The following is a 17,630-nucleotide window of genomic DNA, read 5'->3' on the forward strand; positions in this document are numbered from 1 at the left end:
ACTTGTGCGTCTCTCCATCTAAGAATAGCACATGTCACTGGCGCTTCCTTATCTTCAACAACACAAGCAGGGAGGGGGGCGATGTCCGTCTCTGTTAACCTTCCTCCTCTCATTTGCACAAAAACAACTCCTCTGGGGGTATTGGGACTATAAGATACTGTTGTCATACATAAAATACATCCACACACAGGCAGGACGTTCAAACCTGTTGATTGTCATTGATTCTGAAATTTTTTTTTTCAATAATATCAGCACATTTTGAGCACGATCACTGTAGAACACATGATGAGTGAGTCACTGTTGGACTTTAAAACTAATAAACTCCAATCAAAATAGCCCAGTTGTTTTTGTTTAGTTTTTGCTGTGGATGCTGAAATGAGTGCTTACTTGTAGACTGATGTCACGATTTATTATTGGCTTAACATTTGATCAACTTTATAAAGTCACAAAATTGAAGATACTTTATTGTTTTCATTGTCCTTCTCGGACGTATTTCAAAAGTGCCAGTGGAGTTTTAAAAGATGTTCTGCTGAGCAGCAAAATTCTATTTTATGTCATTCTCTTCAGTTCTACTAAACTTAATGAGTTTGCTGCAGAGACAAAAATGGAATCTACTGGGAAAGTAATTTGTTCACTTTAATATATAATCAATATTTATATTTTAAAAGACTGTGTGAAGCAGCGATGAACTATTAGCTCGTGATGACTATTCATTCATAAATGACAGAATTTGAAAATGTAACTGAAAAAAAAGACACTAATTAATTTGAAGTATTTAAATTGTTGGATGGTAGAAGTCAAAGCAGACGGCTGCCCTGCTGCGCATTCAAGCTCCGCAAATTCAAAATGAAACCATTTTAATCGACTGGTAGAGGAAACCCATTAAATCGTCGCTCGCTCTGTTTGTATTGATCTTAACTCATATCAGTTTTGCAATCCTGATTAAATGATTGGCCGTCCGCCTGCTATTGTGCAGCTCTTGTCCCGATGTTTATTCTTTTTCCACACAATAAGTCATATTGCAGCAAAATCAACCGTCTCATCGATCATGCAAAAAGCACCTTGTGTCGACGCGCTCACAACTATAAATACATGCTCACTGATAAATAAACGCTCCTTTATAGAGCTCTAACTAAATAATATAATGACTGTCAGCGCCACTCGGCTTTCAGGCTGCAGTTTAATCGCTTTATCGATCACCTCGGTCTTACGGTGTTTTTCTATTCTCTGCTGCAGCGGATATTTCCCTCAGGAGTTGACAGGAGAGAAGTCACAGGGTCAAGTAAGGATGCGAGAGTTGAACTAAAAGCACCAGGGCGCCACAAACAAGGACATCACGTTAATGGAGCCGACGGACTTTAAAAAAAAAAGCTGAACAACCTCTTTATAGAGCAAAATCCACATTTTACAACTGTTTATAACACACGTGTCTGTCTCAACCTCATTTCCTCTCACACATGAAAAGACAATGAAACACTTTATTATAAAAACACCTCATTAATCCCAAATCACACCGATTTAGGTTTAAAAAATAAATAAAAATGTACAACATGTTATAGACATTGCTACTAGATTATGGCTCCTCACGTGGTTGAACTGCGTCAGAGCTGGACGCTTGTGTGAATCCAGAAATATTTTTTAAAAAAGCAGTTTGAATAGTAATAAACACAAGTGATGCTGGAGGTTTTGTTAATAACTACCTTTAAAAAAAACAAAAAAGCCAAAACTCTGACAGACATTCAAAGGAGTTGAACTGAAACATTGACTCCTCCTGGATGGAGCCACTATAACATCTTTTGTGTGAGACTGATGTTTCAACACTTCACTCCCCATGCCTGAGATTTCCATCCATTTCAGTTTATGTCCAGTAGGTGATGCGTGCGTCTCGTCCCGCTGTATTTCACGCTGATCCCTCCTGGACATTAAATCCTCCTGCCTTGCGGTTTCGCTGGCGGCCGATCAGCAGCGTCTCGACCTCTGGCCCTCGGCCCGCTCTCCGTGGTTAAGTGTTTCTATTGGCACACGGACAAACTGCCCGACTGCCTCTTATGATACTCTTATTAAAGAGAGCTGGAGGCTGGTGGAGTGGAGCCAGCTGCTTGGTTATGGTCACATGAGCTCAGCACACTGCTGACGTCCTGTGATTGTTAATGAAGGAGAAGTCTTATAATCCACGTACTCAAACATCACCATAAATACATAAAAAAAAAAAAAAAATGTAAGGCAGGGATGTTCAATGCAAATACATTGGCTCCAGTTAAAAATGCCCACAACATACAAGTTCTGTTAATAAATGTAATCATGATTGCTTGTTTTCTTACAATGTATTTGGGTTTATTCATTGATTACAGTGACGACCCGGCCATGGTTTAAAAGCCATATTATATCGAGCCCAGCTTCTTCTTTTTTTTTTTTTTTGATGAGGCTAATGGGTACAATCAAAACTAAAGTACAAAAATCAATCCTGAATGATCTGCCAGTGAACGGCCCGACAGAAGCAGCTCTTCACGCCCCTGTGTTTTCAGGTGTCTGGAGGCGTTCTGCATCTACGGCAGCGTGGGCCGCGTGGAGGAGCCTTATGTCAGCATCACCAGGAAGAAGCAGATGCCCCGCGGGGGCCAGCCTGAGGAGGTGGAGCGGCAGGTGGGGCAGGCGGAGGGGAAACTGTTTACGCACCGAGCCGCCTTCGCCCGCACCTCCGTCATTCAGGCCTTCCTCGGGTCGGCCCCCCAGCTCACCCTGCAGCTCTACATCTGCGTCCTGCAGCGGGGGGTGTCCGTCGGAAGAGGTGAGGAGGAGGAGGAGGGGGAGGAGGAGGGAGGGTGGGGGGGAGGGGGGGGGGGGGTCACTCCTGGAGTGTGAGAGGCGTCAAGTGGCTTTTCAGGCCCGGGAGCTCAGTCTGTCACCCGTCCACCACGGCGTGGGCTGATCAGCCGAAAGAGCCATATTGGAAATAAGAGGATGGTGTTTTCATGAGTCAAAGTGGCGTTATGTAACCGAGGATAGAAAACGGAGATTCTCTCTGCCAACTCATGCAGATACGAGGTCAAACTGTTTGTGTGTGTGTGAGAGAGGAGACAAGCACACACATTATTTTGGCGACTTGCCGTCCTTGTGGGGGACGCCATGAGAAAACTTTAATGTAACTTTATTTATTGAAAAAAAACAGTCTGGTCGACGTGTGTGTTTGATATGAGGAGGGAAACAACTGAACACCATGAGAAATGATCTGAGAAAAACTAAAATGGCTCAATGGGCTGAAATAGCAAGAAGTGCATTAAAAGAAAAAAAGCAATTGACTGTTGCTAAAATGGCTAAAACATTCTAAATTGTACTTATGAGACTTTGTCTGACAAAACTATATACACAACTTGAAGAGCTGAATTATCCTCGTTATAAAAGTTGAACCAGGGTGAATGTTTAAGGTTCTGGTCATGTCATGATGTCATGATGCGGGAAAGTCATTCATGTCTTTGCAATGTCCTCAAAATTCATATGCATCCTTGTGGATCATCAGTCATTCAGATAATTGTTTAGCGTTTGACTAAATACTGAGTTTCTTCTGTTGTACCAGACTCGTCTGCAACAATTGAATGTAAGTCCATGCAATACCCACAAAGAGTCATTTTCTTTGAGATGTTTAGAAAAGAGTTCACACTGAGTCAAAATAGGACATCTGCTCATTAAGTTAGGGCCAAAAAAAGGATGTCATGTGACCGTACCCCCCCCCCCCCCCACCATTCTGCTGCTCACTGACACTAATTTAATGACCTGATTGTCCAACTGCCCATTTCCAACAAGGGCTCCACAATTGTTCACGTTTCTCTTGCGACAGACACTTCCACATATAGGCATGTCGCTATAAACACTGGTTAAAAACAAAAGAAATCAATGACCGTATGTACAGCAGCTGAGAGACAGTTTGTTTTAACCTTGTAATGGCAGATTCCGTGGAGGATCGCAGGTTTGACTCCCACAACTGACAGGGTGCCGCCGTGAGTCCCTGAGCAGGAGCATTAACTGAAGTTAGAGGTGACTATGATCGGATGTGTTCAATGTAGAGAATCCACCCGCCAGACAGGGATCAGTAAAGAGTTAATCCCGGCTGACTGTCAGTGAAAGTGGGGGTGGGGGGGTCAACCTGACAGCACCAGCAGTCCTTCACCATAACAGACCGAGGCAGAAAACCTCACATTTGTTTACACGGGAAGCTTTAGAGACCCCGTGTTCATAGACTGTCAGAGGAAACCAGGACATTAGGGGGAAAACATTTAAAATGCACAAATAGAGAAAACATGCAAAGTCCACAACTAAATCCTGTCACAATCGTTTGACAACTATCAAATATTATGCGCTTGTTCTAATCGTCTGATCGCAACATCGATTTTACATCATGTTATATATACATTTTAATTGTGACTCAAAAAGCACCGCCAGTCTTCCGGAAAGCAATATCCAGAAAGTAGATTTTGTGTTTGTCGCCGTGCTCCAGAATAAAAGTGCACATTAATGACATACATCATGTTCATAGAAGCAGCTCGTCTGTCTTTTCAAACATTCCTCAATGTCACTCTTGAAACACTCAAAGAGCCCATGAGGGAAGATGGACACCGTATCGGGATGAAACCACTCCAGTAAGTCAGCCGAAGTCCCTGGAAGATAATCCTCCCTGCAGAGTGACTGGTGTTCCTGTAAAGTCGATGCAGAAACCTCAGCAGCTCAGCGGCAGACCGCGTTTAATTCACCGAGTGCTGCAGCGCGGAGAGCAGCCGGAGCTTGGCGGTATTGATTTCGAACGGCCGAACAGCAGGGATGGAGTGGTGTAAATCTTGCTGCTGGAGGGTGGAGAGGGGGAGTGAAACCTGGGCGGTGACCTGGAACGCTGCTCCGTCTGACATGGACAATGTTACCTGACTGCCTGCATCATGTCAGCTGTCATTTTTAGTAGGGAGGTAAAAAAAAAAAAAAAGTAATAAAATAAAAATAATGGACTCTCCTGAAGTCTTAAAGCTCCTGAAGCTCCCGTCTCACTGGGTGCTGACGGAGAGTTGGAGCAACTGAAATGAGGGGGAGATAGATGAATCATGAATGTTTGATTTCCTCTGCTGTCTTGCAAATGAGGCTAGTTGCCATACAACAGTTGTGCAAAGACCATTGTTCATTTTCGATGGTGTCGTGCTCTGTTTCACCAAAATTATTTTAATTTCCAAAGTGACTTTGTTCCATTGCTCTAAAAGAGTTTCATAGTCAAGGTTCCCAGAGGCACAAGCCTATTTAAACCTGGGCTCAGTTTGCACGGACTCCAGGTTGCAGGTTCAAGTTTTACAGAGATCCAGTGAGAAATGCATCCAATGTGGCTGATATAGACATTTAGAAAGAATTTCTGGAATTGGAAATATTACATGATAATAATACTAAAAACAAAAACATTAAATTGTTCATTATGTTTGATAAGTGACAAAATTATAAATGAAATCTTAAATTATCTTCAGAGGGTGTCCAACGAATGGTTAAAAGAGTCAAAATTCCTTCATACACTTGGAGAAAGTGTGATCGAAGCTCAGGAAACGCCTCAAAAACATGTCTTATAGATGTAATGGGTAGGTTTCCCAATGTTTTCTCTCATATAATGAATGTGCGATTATCATACTTTGACAATGAAACCATTTTAAAAGGACAGCGATTTCCAGCTCCTTCAGCCTGAAACTGTGAATATCATCATGACTCCACTCAAACGTTGACTTAATTATTATTCCTGCCTCGTATAACAATGTCACACTGCTGCAAGCGCTTCTGGGCACGCATTTATCTTCTGTCCCCACTTTTCACACAGACTTTGGATATGAGCAGGAGAAATCTACTTAAAAGTCATTATGTGGGACATTAATGTCAGTGCAGATAAGTCACAGCTGCCTGTGATGCTCAAGGCTCTGAATGTATCAACAGATGGGAAGGAGAAAAAAACAGAAATCAGAATATGGAGGAGTTTCAGAGGAAAAAAACAAAAACTCAAGTATGCATCTAATTTCAGATAAAACTGAGAACGTGTTTTAAATGCATCGTTTTACTGAAAAGGGCACAAAAACAAGCTTGAATAAATTACTTTAAATGTGAATGAATTCTATTAAGCGTGCATATTTGTGAGAACCTGTTTGTTCGCTAGCGCTGGGGTATCGAGACGTCCCTCAGGGCTCCACTGTGTACATTTGGTGCTTCATACATTTATTTACTTCTGCTGCTTTTTCCCAGTATTATTCTTTCGTCTCGACATTTCAGAAGGATGGAGGTTAAAATGATTAATTCTTTCAAATGCACATTTTTGGAACTACTGAGACAAGTTATAAAAGAAAAGTTCAACCTATCTCTATTTATATATAACCACTAAATAAATCACAAAATACTTTTAGAGCAAAAGAGTGTTGCGACAGTGTGACTATTTAAAGACTTAGCAGATATTTCAGACAACAACTGGAGACCCAAGCAGCTGATCGCGATCATCAGGAAGTCTTTAACCAACTTCTATTTCTCTGCCCCTCTCCCCGTCAGGCACACTGATGGTCATCTCCATGCTGTCCATCGTGTACGGAGCTCTGCGCTGCAACATCCTGGCCATCAAGATCAAATACGACGAGTACGAAGTGGACGTGCGGCCGCTGGCCTACCTGTGCATCTTCCTGTGGAGGAGCTTCGAGATCGCCACGCGAGTGGCGGTCCTGGTCCTCTTCAGCTCCGTGCTGCAGCTCTGGGTGCTGCCCGTCGTCCTGCTCAACTTCCTGCTCTTCTTCCTCTACCCTTGGGTCCTGTTCTGGCAGAGCCACTCGCCGTTCCCCCGAGAACATCGAGAAAACCCTGACCCGGGTGGGCACCACCATCGTGCTCTGCCTGCTCACCTTCCTCTACGCCGGCATCAACATGTTCTGCTGGTCGGCGGTGCAGGTGAAGCTCAACGACCCGGACCTCATCAACAAGTCCCAGAACTGGTACCGCATGGCCGTGTACTACATGCTGCGCTTCGTGGAGAACGCCTCACTCCTCCTGCTGTGGTACGTCAACAAGACGGACTTCTACGACTTCGTCTGCGCCCCGCTGCTGGTGCTGCAGCTGCTGGTCGCCTACGCCATCGCCATCTTCTTCATGCTGGTCTTCTACCAGTTCTGTCACCCGTGCCGGAGGCTGTTCTCCTCCAACATGACGCGGGGCTGCTGCGACTGCTCCTCCCTGCTCTGCCTGGCGTGCGACTCGGCTCCCGTTCCCAGCAGGTCGACGGGGGCGGCCGTCCCGGAGCGGGCGAGCCCCCCCGGGGGCAAAGAGGCGGCCGGGCGGCCAGCGCAGGAGACGGCCAGCGAGAGCACGTACGACATGCCCAACGACACGACGTACGACATGCTCAACGACACGATCTGCGACACGCCGAACGACACGGACAACGTCGGAGGGGAGGTCAACGGGGGCGTCGGCCACGACGTGGCCTGCATCGCTTAAAAGCGTCACACTCGTGCTGAGTCAGCGAGTCAATACTTTTGTGTAGCCTTCCAAGTGCCACATGGATCCCCTCTGAGAGTTCACGCCCCCCCTTCGGCCTCATGAGTCCATCTCGCCAGAGGTTGGTCACTGCCGTTCCCATCGCGGCAGCCTTCCACCCAGACAGTAACGGACGCCAGCACCGCTGAGTCTGTCCACTTTTATGCTGCATCGCCGACCACGTGGATCCATGCATTTTCACTGATTGTATTTAGTGTCTCTCTTTTAGCGTGGGAGCGTGCATGTGTGGAGCCTCAAGGTGAGGCGGAGCCAGAGAGGGCGGTGAGGAGTCTTCTTAGTAAATACCCCCCCACTCCCACTCTCGTCGCTAGTTTTATGGCTGCGAGCAATCAGCTTCTTCTTTTTTTTTTTAACTCCTTGATAAGAGCTTTATGAACAACAACGCGCTGCTTCTGTGGTGTACTTTGTGCTTGGCCAGATGTTCCATCACCGTACACGTTACTGTAAAGCACGGATGTTTTTTGCACGTTTACAAAAACACATTTCCAAAAAAAAAAGACTTTTCAAGTGGCTTTTTTTAAGTGTCAAAACCATCAACGCAAGCAAGCTGTCGTGGAATGAAATGCTTCATCTGGATGTATTTGCATCTTTCAGATTCATGCCAGGCTCGCGTCTGTCAGCTCGGTGTCTGTGCGTCTCAGTTAGAATATTTAACACGCGGTATCTTGATTATATCCAACGGAGTGTCGTTTGAAATTGTGACATGTGTTTTTTGCTTAATTCAACACTTTTAAGGAGGCCTGTTGTGCTTATGTCTGAGGTCACTCATCGGTTGATGATGATTTGAAGGGAAAAAAAAGGATTTAGTTGATTATGTCCTTTATGCATCATCTGCCTGAAGTAGCATATTTGTCCATTTCTGGTCCACCCTCCTTTAAAGTCCCCCCCCCCCCCCCCCCCCCCCCCCCCCCCAAGTTGACCAGCACCTATGGACGCAACTACCTTTATCATGTTGTCATTTGACACCAGCCTCATTGTCCAAAATGAATGACAGCGTTTTAAAAAAACAGTACAATGTTACTTCATAACAATTTTTGCTCTAAAGTTAACAGGAACCATTTTAACTGCATAGATGTGATCTAAAATACAGAGAATGACAATTGACTTCCTTTAACGTGTAATCATGTGTGTGAGCGTGAGAGAATGTCGGTGTGGTTGTTTTTTTGCACTAAACTTTTTGCAACGTATCCACAGAGGGTTGACGACCTCAAGAATCACGTGAATGCTCCAGTTTATACAAATTGTACAAGAAATCTTTCAAGCAAAAAAAATAAAAAATATGAGAAATAAAAGGCATTTAAATGAAAGAAAAAATCCACAACAAAAATCTAACTAAATATATATTTATATGTGAAAACTGTCTGGGTTGTCCTGTTTTTTTTTTGTGGTTTCCTTCATTCAGTTTTGTGCTGACATCTAGTGGACGGTCGCTCTTACTGCAACTTTGTAACGCGACCATATTCTTATCTTAAATTGCTCAATCAAACAAATAGATGGCATGAAAAAAAAAAAAGTTTATTTGAACAAACTGTTCTACAAATTAATTCCAGGACAAGAAAAATACTTCAGTAATTGGGACAGACACTGTGAAATGATTAAATTATCAACACGGACGAGTAGTAACACTTGACACAGGTAGACGAACGACTGTACTTGACAAAAAAGATAAATAATACGTTCTTACTCAAACTACAGTAACAGTTCAGTCAGTTGAGTTTGGGAATGTTCCGAAGGAGAAAAAAGCTGCAGGAAACAAAACACAGCTGAAGTCGATTGGAACCTTACGTCGTCTCAGACGTCCATCAAAATATCACACAGATTACAACCTTCACATGACAACAAGATCCTGAAGGAGACATGGATGTTTGTGCTTAATGTCATCCGATAGATGTCAAGATATCTCGCTCAGGAATTACACATTTTACTCCTCCTCGCTCACAGCCCGGCTGAAAGTAAACTAGAGTCAATGGAGGAAAAATGACAGTAATTTGCTTAATAAGCTTGGTTAACATTAAGTGCTTACTTTTATCTGTACTTCTTGAGCAAAGACTACGTCTGTGGGATATTTACGGAAAAGGGTATTTCATGTGGATAACCGTGACTTCCGTCCATTTTAAAAACACAGCTGAAGTTGTGTTCTTGCAGGTTATCATGAGCCTCTCCAGGACGAGATCTTCACAGGACCTCCGTGGCGTCTTGCTCATGGCGGCACTCGGGGAAAATGGCGGCGTTGGTCGGGGAGAGAGATCAGCTGCTTTCACAGCGCCACGGCAAACACGCTGACCACGCAGTACATGGTGCGGTTCTCCCATCGAACGGTGCAGCTCCCTGAAACACACACAGCGGGAGTCACGCTTCATCTGCACACAAGGCAGGTGGTCCTAATGTTCCGGCCGATCGGCGGCTGATCGATAAGTTTATCACTGTTCTTCCACCTCGTCATCGTGGCCCGACCCGAAGGCTACCGCGCGCCGCCCACTTTAACGACGCCATCCGTCTGCCTCCCGACTGGAGCTGCGAAGCTGAAGTCATAAATAAACCTCCGCCTTCACGGCGGCTCATACATTCTGACTCGCTGCATTTCCAACAGGGCCGTGGGTGTTTCAGCATCGGAGCATCAATACACTGTTTTGTTTCTGCTTCTTTCTTCTCGCATTTTCGACAGTTTTCATTACTTCAGAAGTCATGTTCTGGTGAATTAATGCAGTTGTTTCCCCGAGACTCAGAGAGAGCAAAGACAAAGCTTCGTATCTTATGGATACTACAACCTGGTGATTCAGGAGAGGGTGTAGGACGACACAGGACTGGTACTTCATGGTTCAGCTTTTTTGGACACAGTAAAGAAATATCAAGATATAACTATTGTTGGTTATGACTCTTACATTTCATGTTGTACTTTATGATTTAGTGACAATGGCGCTTTTCCACGAGTACCGACTCGCCTCTACTCAGTTTGGGCCGTTTTCCAGTACGAATAATAGATATTTTTACATATTTACTAATAATACAAAATGTGGATCCTTATAGTCATGGCTTCACTGTCCGGTGTTTTGGTTTCACTGGTGCCCCTGTAAACTGGTGACTTCTGTCACAGACCATTAGCTGCAGCTGATGTTAAAATAAGACAAAGGGTACGATACTTGAAACTTTAATGGAAATGCAGTTAAATGGCATTTGCCAGGACAGCTACGGATGTCGGTCGGGTTTTTAACATCTGCTGTGAAACGGTTGAGGATGCCGGTCAGCATTAACAGGAAAACCGGTGGTATCTGTGGCTCCAGGCCCTCCAGACACTCGTACTGAGTCGCTCCGTTGAGCTGCTCAATCCTCTGGTCGCCACCAGACAAAGAGACCACCTGCAGCTCGTCACTGACCTCCTGACTCTTCAGTACTTCGCATAGGGAAGTTGTTTTTTTCATTTTAAGTAAGTGACCTTATGGTGCCCAGAAACTTCACCATCCCTGAAAAATATTCATATTTCTTTAGTTAAAAGCTACTTTAACACAAATTATAAAGCAAATTCACAGAAAATGTGAGTTAAAAGAGCACATGAGAAATTAAGTGGCTTTAGGTTCGGAAAAACAATCTTTTTAACCAGAAACATGCTGGTTTGTTTGTTTACCAAGTCAAACATGCAGCTCACATGATCCCTGGGGAGTGCAGCTAAAACACTCAATCATTCCTACTAAATATGTTAAGAAAGGAGGCACATTTGTCATGGATGGATACAGTATTGATTAAAAAAAACTAAAAAACTTTATGGAGCAGCTTTGTAATCCGTTTTCCACAGATCAGGCTGAAAATTCTGACAAGAAGGACAAAACTCCCTGAGTTTAAAATGTCAATTAAAAATCTTGTTTGTTCCCCAGACTGACATCAAACCAGATTGAAGAGAAGTCTTAAATGTTGTCTGGTGTCAGTCTGGGTCTGCTGGTATTGATTGTGCGGCTCACCGTCGGTGGCCGTGTCCCAGTAGCAGGAGTTGGCCGTGTGGAGGCCGGCGCCGCTCTTCTGCATGACGGCACAGTTCACTGCAGCGCAGCAGAGGGGGGAAAAAAAGAAAGAAGTGTTTGCGTGAGCGTGGGGAGCGTTGCATTACTGAAGTCAGAAGAGTGATCTGCTCACCGATGTACTTAAAGGGCCGGCCCTGTTTCACCAGGTGAGTGAGGGAGTGCTCCACTATGCTGGCCGTCCACTGGTTCACCTTATTCTGGTTGTAGTCGGTTCCACCGATGACGCCTTCGATGCACTGAGGGAAAACAACAAAGGTATATGTGAGCCGTTATGTTCAGAGCTCCATGGGCTGCTGCTGTTTTGAGTGAAACAGTCTCTGCTCACACTCAGTTTATACAGATCCCACTATATCTGTGGGTTAAAACTCTCGATTATTGTCCGTTTTACTTTTGTTCTTTTTCTCCACAGTGTGTTTGGAGCTTGTTGTTTCTGTTCCGTGTCTCCATTCGTCATCAGATGTCTTATATTATATTAGGACTCCCTTGAAAACAGGATCTGATGGGTTTAACGTGACTTAGCATGAGTCATCTCAATCGATTTCCATGAAGAAAAACAACATTTTGTTGGTATTTCCGAGAGTGAAACGTACCTCTTTGACCAGACTGCTGCTTTCCTCAGGATTGAAGATGACCTACAGAGTAAAGAAAACAGAGAAACAGTTATTCTACATAGTGGTGGTATTCAGAAGAATTAAAAATAGATGCCATGCTCTCAAATGCAACTTTAAATAATCATATTAATCAATCTGTAATTTTCTCCTGGGACTAGCTGATTTAATTGTGACTTTATATTGGACATGTACACAGTTTTTACATGTTGAAGTTACTCCACACCAAGGAATCTACTTTTGAAATCATATTGCTACCGAACCCATCCACAATTTAAATCAACATTCAAACCATTTGATTTTGATTAATAGTCAATACATTCATTTATTAACTGAGAAGATCCCTACTTTACATCCAAAAATAATTGTCAAACAATAATTCGCAGAGAATTAATTTGCCAAAAGAATATTTGGTGAATTAAATGTGGTTAGGAAATAACCCACACTTGAGTGTCTGAAAATACTATTTATTTTTACTGATAACCCATAGTAAAACGACTAAGCAAATTGATCATATCGGCACACCAACATGTTTAGATTTAGCACGTTTTCAATCACACAAATCTTTTATCCTTTTGCTTTGACGAGATATCTTTTATTTACCTTGATAAAACTATAGTTGAATCTGAGCAATGTGTCTGGCAGATGATATTGGATAATATATTGTGATGTCAGACTGTAGTACTCAAAAATATATGAACTCAACAGAAATCAAGCAAGGCATTTAAGTATGAAAGACAATAAAAAGATGATTTCCATCTGATTAAAACCATTTGTTATTATATTAATGTCCCAATATTGCATTTACACTAACTTTAAAAGGTCACATATTAAGAAATGAGATCTAACAGTCTTCCATGTACATTTCTGAGTACATATGATCTGACGTCACAATATATTATCCAATATCATCTAGATTCAATTCAATGAACTTTATTCATCACCTCGGGCAATTCAAAGCACAATTAGTACACATATCATAACAATACCTATGTCGCTGTTACTATTTATGCATATGTATTTAAGTGTATCGTTTTGAAGCGTATTTTAAAGCAAATCGTTTATCTTGATAAGGATTTAAGAGCAGTAAATGTCTGCAGTCATTCAATCATGTGAACTGATCACAACTGCTTTCAATTAGTAAATAGATGAATAAAAGATTCCAGCATGATTCTATAATACTAAAAAAAAAGAAAGTATTCCAGCAGCTTGATTACTGAACGCACCAATATGAGCCTCCAGTTAGAGTAAATCAACGTTCATAAAATACGTTGTTAATTTAAAGAGACTGACCACACCCCGGTGTAGAAAAACGCTGAGCTAAGTGGCTAAGCTAACGAGCTCACGCTCAAAGGCTAACGGATAGCTCTGTGGCTAAAGCTAAGCTAAGCTAAGCAAACAGCTGATTTAATGTTCGAAGACACGAAATGTGGAGGATGAAATAAAGTGGCGGGGAAGAGGGAACCTCGTCTCCGGAGTTGTACTCCTCCATGGCGACTGCCGGCTCCGGTCTTTGTGTTGTTGTTGTTCCTGCTTGTCGGTTCCGAGTCAAGGAGCGGAGCTCAGTCAAGAGGCCTCCTCGGCTCCCCTCCGCCTCCTCCGGCTCTCTGCTCTCCGCAGTGTCGCCCCACAGTGGCTCAACACAGACACGACACAACAAAACCACACAAAACATGATATTTAGCCTGTTTATGCTAATTTAATCCCTCGTTTTAGACGTTTTTATTCTATTAGTTGTAATTATGAGTATGTTTGTTTGTTTGTTTGGCCCTTGTGCCTTTTTTTCTTATATTTTCGTGGTGAATTTCTTGTTTTTGTTTATTTTCGTCGTCTTGTATTATTTTCCCAAATTTTAAATGACAATTGTCTTGTCTTTTTGTGTGTCATTAAGTCATGCTTGTTTTGTCTCTTGAATTATTTACTTATGTAGAAGTTGGTCTTGGTATTTGTTTGTTTTTTTGTATGTGTTTTATGTTTTGAGTTTCTGTCGTCAGATGTGTTATTTTCAGTGTTTTTATAGTTTCTATCTCTTCTTTATTTGTCAATTTTTTTTAATCATTTTCCAGGCACAAGGCCTTTTTCTTGTCATTCTTTTTGTTGCCATTTTTCAGTTAGTTTTAAGTATTATTTATTAGCCTTATTTATAATTGTACAGTCTTAATTTGCAGTTGTTGTTCTTTGTTTAGAGACAGTTAATGGAAAAATTGTTTATTGCATTCCTTTGCTATATGTCTTTCATTTTTTTCATCTCACCTTGACTATTATAATTTGTTTCGTGACTGTAAGTCTAATGTTTTTATTAGTCTTCTTTTTATTTCACCTATCCAATATTGTTTTGATTTAATCTCGATTCTCTTTGATTTTGATCTCTTTTCCACTTTATTTTAAATATATCTGACCTGGTCTGGTTAGTTTGCTGTTTTTTCACTCTCTTTAGTGGTTGTTTAAAATCTTTTTACCATATATATGTTAATTTTAAAGAAGAAATGTGCATGGAGGAAAGTACTTTCTTCACAACAAGAAGGGACTTAATTCAAACATGGTGACTGTAATGATTAAAATCATTGATTTGATTTATATGCCCCATCTCGATGTGTGTTTTGTTGAATTGGCATGTGTGCCCTTACATCACATCCCCAGAAACTCTGAAGCGACATCAGAAATTACTCCCATTTTACATAAATGTGACATTTCTTCATGTGATAATCATCTGGAATGAACTTTGTCATGTCACATACAGCTGTTTGACTATTAATATTTGTTCTTTTCTTTAAGATGATCAAAATGACATGTTTCCAGGTAACATATCCTCAGATGCCTATTTTTTCAGGCTTTGTAGTAATATTGTGTATGTTGTTTAATGGTGTGGGAGGTGGATTCTCTTTCTCTCCATTTCTATTGGAACCTGCCCACATGGATCAATAAGGTTGTAACTAATCTCATCCAATGTCCTTTATGATTTAACTGTGAATTACAGATTCACATGTGTCAAATAGGCAGAAACCCTGCCTCCCATTTGTAACTGTAAAATATCTGAAACACTTTTCGAATGTAAGGATAAGACAATGTTTTTTCTTTTACTAATAACATATTTTCACTCCATTATCAGATCAGTTATTTTTGGGAAGTTTGAGTCATCATAGGCTTCAATTTGATGGTAAATTAAGTTTCACTATGGCTTATTTGACACAATGTGTTCATTCGTGATGCTTGAAAGGAGCCAGAATTACACAGAAACAGTTTTCCATCTGTTCTCCCAGAAAAAATACAAACTGCTGTATATCAATCTTTAAAAATGAAATGGTGGGTTACAAACTGAGATGCATGAAGACAATACAAAAGCACAATTAAATTCAGTGGCAAGAGAGGAGGAAAAGAAGGAAAACTAAGCAGAAAGAAACAAGCCTTTGATGTCAGTATTAGGTCAGGTATACAGGGAGGAAACAACTTGTTTACATGTTAATACTCTAAATGTGTTTGTAAGCAGGTTTAGTCAAAGCCCAAGACTATTCTTTTCTGTTAGACTATTAAATAAACAAGGCAGGCTGCAGCAGGGCTGCCAGCTCGTCCGGACCACAAAAATACACACTCTCAGAAGACATGAGCGGGGAGAATCCACAATCCACAATACATAATGTACTCCCAGTGACAGCAGGGGAGTTTCCCCTCAACCACCGCAGTGTGAATTCTGCTGTTACTGCTGCCGCCAAGTTTCACTGTTACACCTCAAAACAACTGACGCATCGTTAGAATGAGCCTTTATTATAAGGACGCACGCGCGCGGGTGCGCGACCAAACGAAATTCATCTGTGTGTGCGCGCGCGCGCACACACACACACACACACACACACACACACACACACACACACACACACACACACACGCACACACACACACACACACACCACGCCCCCTCCTGTCGGGAACACCCTGGCTGTGGAGCAGTGTCTTCCTTCAGACGGTGCTGCTGAGGCGCACCGGCACTACGGCTTTCGGTTCCCGGGATCGCACCGCAGTTCCCCCCCACCCCCAGCCCGGCCCCTCATCGCTGCCTCCGGTCACCAGGTAAGACCACCGCTCCACAGCTCTCCTCGTTAAAAAAAAAAAGACAGATGCAGGACACAGATCACCGCCGGCTTCCACCTCTGCCATATGACACATATGGTCAGCTCGCTGCAGCCTGTTTGCTGGTGTTTAGTCTGTGTGATCTGTGTGTTTTGAGAGGACGGAGGGGACGGAGGGGAGGGGGGGGGTCGGTCACTGGGCTGCTGTCATTCCACCATCACGACCACCACCACGGAGCACTGAGCTCACATCAGGTGGGACCAGACGGTCCACTTTCCGACCCAAACTTAGGCGCGTTTGTGCAGGTGCAATGCAGCAAAAAAAAAAGCTCCGTTTATCGGTTCTCGTAATAATCACTCCCCCACCCCCCCCCCCCCCCCCCCACCCCCCCCCTTAAAAAAAAAAAAAAAACATCCAGTTGTGTTGAACTTGTCCCAGACGTGTAGTCAGAGGGAGTGCATGGTTTGTGAAAGAAGTGGACACCTTGATGTGTCTGTAACAGGTAGTGTGGCTCCCCAAGCTCGTAATTACGCGTGACCTTGTGCAGGGAGTCACCAGGACACCCCGGGGGCTTTTCAGGGATGACTGACTGGATGTCTGGCTGGTTATCTGACACAATGATCAATGCACTTCTGATGAAGAAACGGACTGACCTCATTCCTGCTCAGAGGGGGATTTTTTTTTATCCCCACTTTTCCACTGTAAGACGGAATATCCTGAAATGAAAAACAGCTTATTTCAAATGATGATAGCTGTGAAACCTTATAAATTATTGTGCAAGGGCTGATGCTTTCCTGCTCATCTGACATCTCTCTGTGACTGTTATGCTGCCCAAGATAGTTTTTTTCCTCGTAATTTCAGATCTGATTATGGTTGTTTTATGTCTCGATATTGCAGCTTTGTAGCTCATAGACCATTTTATACCCCATTTCCATCGCTCCATGTCTTATTTTGCTCGTTTTGCATCTCTTTGCTGCCAATGTGCTTGATTATAGTCATTTTATGTCCATTTTATGCCATTTGGGTTATGCTTCTCTCTGTCTTCCTGGGATGCATTCAGAATGATTGCAGACTAGTTTTATAGTCTATCAATTTTGCATCTCAGCTTAAGAAAAGGGCTGTACAATATATTGTACATTTATACTTGGCTCAATATCAACATGTACATTGCGTATATATCATAAAAGACTGACTGAACAGTGAAATTCTTTTGATGGACTGCATTTATGCTTTTCATAAATATGAAAAGAAGTGACTATTTGGTAACAATTGACAAAAAATCTCGGTTCTTGATTGATTGATCAAATTATTCCATATCTATTGGCCACAGAGCAACAATCAAGTACAAACGTCAAGGAAAAATGACCCAAAACAACAAAGTCAGCAAACTGTTCTTCTGAAA

The 17,630-nt window shown here is 42.6% G+C and overlaps 2 protein-coding genes across 2 annotated transcripts in view; one reads left to right on the forward strand and one right to left on the reverse strand.

The window, feature by feature from the left end:
* Positions 1 to 8,317, forward strand: part of xk (X-linked Kx blood group (McLeod syndrome)) — a 10,604-nt gene extending 2,287 nt beyond the window's left edge. The window contains 3 exon segments of the mRNA XM_080498688.1: positions 2,526 to 2,788; positions 6,547 to 6,827; positions 6,829 to 8,317. Coding sequence (XP_080354814.1) covers positions 2,526 to 2,788; positions 6,547 to 6,827; positions 6,829 to 7,482 — 1,198 coding nt within the window. The 3' untranslated portion in view covers positions 7,483 to 8,317.
* A 762-nt stretch (positions 8,318 to 9,079) lies between these two features.
* LOC308131837 (dynein light chain Tctex-type 3-like) lies at positions 9,080 to 13,731 on the reverse strand. Its single transcript, XM_080498701.1, has 5 exons — positions 13,629 to 13,731; positions 12,146 to 12,187; positions 11,668 to 11,791; positions 11,496 to 11,573; positions 9,080 to 9,870 (listed from the first exon to the last, which is right to left on the reverse strand). Exons 1-5 carry the CDS (start codon positions 13,653 to 13,655, stop codon positions 9,800 to 9,802), a joined length of 342 nt encoding a protein of 113 aa, XP_080354827.1. The 5' UTR covers positions 13,656 to 13,731; the 3' UTR covers positions 9,080 to 9,799.
* Between the last annotated feature and the right edge of the window lie 3,899 nt (positions 13,732 to 17,630).

The sequence above is a fragment of the Blennius ocellaris genome (assembly GCF_963422515.1).
Source record: "Blennius ocellaris genome assembly, chromosome: 6".
In the NCBI taxonomy this organism is placed as follows: Eukaryota; Metazoa; Chordata; class Actinopteri; order Blenniiformes; family Blenniidae; genus Blennius; species Blennius ocellaris.